The sequence below is a fragment of the Hipposideros armiger genome, unplaced genomic scaffold (assembly GCF_001890085.2).
Source record: "Hipposideros armiger isolate ML-2016 unplaced genomic scaffold, ASM189008v1 scaffold_542, whole genome shotgun sequence".
NCBI classification, from domain to species: domain Eukaryota; kingdom Metazoa; phylum Chordata; class Mammalia; order Chiroptera; family Hipposideridae; genus Hipposideros; species Hipposideros armiger.
The window spans coordinates 433,316-434,355 of NW_017731892.1; the positions used below are offsets into that span (position 1 = coordinate 433,316).

Here is a 1,040-nt window from a genome sequence, read left to right on the forward strand (position 1 = left end):
TGTATTTATGGAGGTCATGGCCTGGCGTAGGACACTCGTGTTGCTCACAGCTTTTCAGACAAATCGTTTCCTTTTTAATAAGTGTGAAAATGGACATATCCATGACCCTCGCTTAGTGGAGGGCTCCGCTGTGTGCCTGGCCTGTTAGCAATTATAAATGCTACACGCTGCCTCTATGTCTTCTCTGTGTTTAGCTCGAGAAACTGCAGGCTGAAAACACGTCAGAATGGGACAAGAGAGAAATACTCGAAACAGAAAAACAAGGATTGGAGAGAGAAAATAGAAGGCTAAAGTTCCAGGTGAAAGAAATGGAAGAGCTCCTCAAGAGGAAAGGTCGATTAAGTGCAAGCTCTCAAGGTCCTGATTTCAAGACATCACAAATTGAACTGCAGGGCAAAAACAAGGTATGGGTGCCCCCTGGAGGGAAATGTCTTCCCCATGGGTTCCCTCCCCCGTGTTTGGGTGGATGCTGCCTTAATTTGTACAGACCTCCAAATCTTAATACTTCCTTTTGCGCTGATAGCTTGCTCTTTCTCTTATTGTAATACAAACTAACGTTGCTCATGCGTGTGAAAACAGAGTGTGATAAATTTCAAAAGATAATATTAGAATGTAACAAATCTGACAGTTTCAAGCTTTTCCATAAGAAAAAAAGAATGGAATGAGGGATGGACCTTTGTGTTTTGGGGTTCCTGTTACAGCTTTTATCTCAGTGTTTTCCAAGCAATTGATCTTATTTTCAATAAGTATATTATTTCTCCATCAGTTTGAGTAACTTTTTACAATTGCATGTATCGGTGGCTGTGGTAAGTCCTATGGTATCTGTTTAAACATTTAAATTTAGCTGAAGTTCAGTCAACGCTGGTTCCTTTTTAGTTTCAGAAAATTATTTTTGAGTCAAGTAAATGCATCATGGTGCAAATAGGCTTTAATAGGCTGTGACATAAATGTTAAAACTAGAATTAAATTCAAATTTGACTTCAGGAAATTTAGGTTGTTGTGGAATTTGTTTTATCCTAAAGCCAATAGATATAGTTACT

At 38.8% G+C, this 1,040-nt stretch overlaps 1 protein-coding gene across 4 annotated transcripts in view; it reads left to right on the top strand.

Moving 5' to 3' along the window:
- CCDC102B (coiled-coil domain containing 102B) overlaps positions 1-1,040 on the top strand; it is a 139,899-nt gene that overhangs the window by 105,353 nt on the left and 33,506 nt on the right. For all 4 annotated transcript variants that reach the window (XM_019668896.1, XM_019668899.1, XM_019668897.1 and 1 more), the window contains one exon: positions 195-404. In XM_019668896.1, the coding sequence (XP_019524441.1) occupies positions 195-404 (210 nt within the window). The remainder of the gene's footprint in view (positions 1-194; positions 405-1,040) is intronic.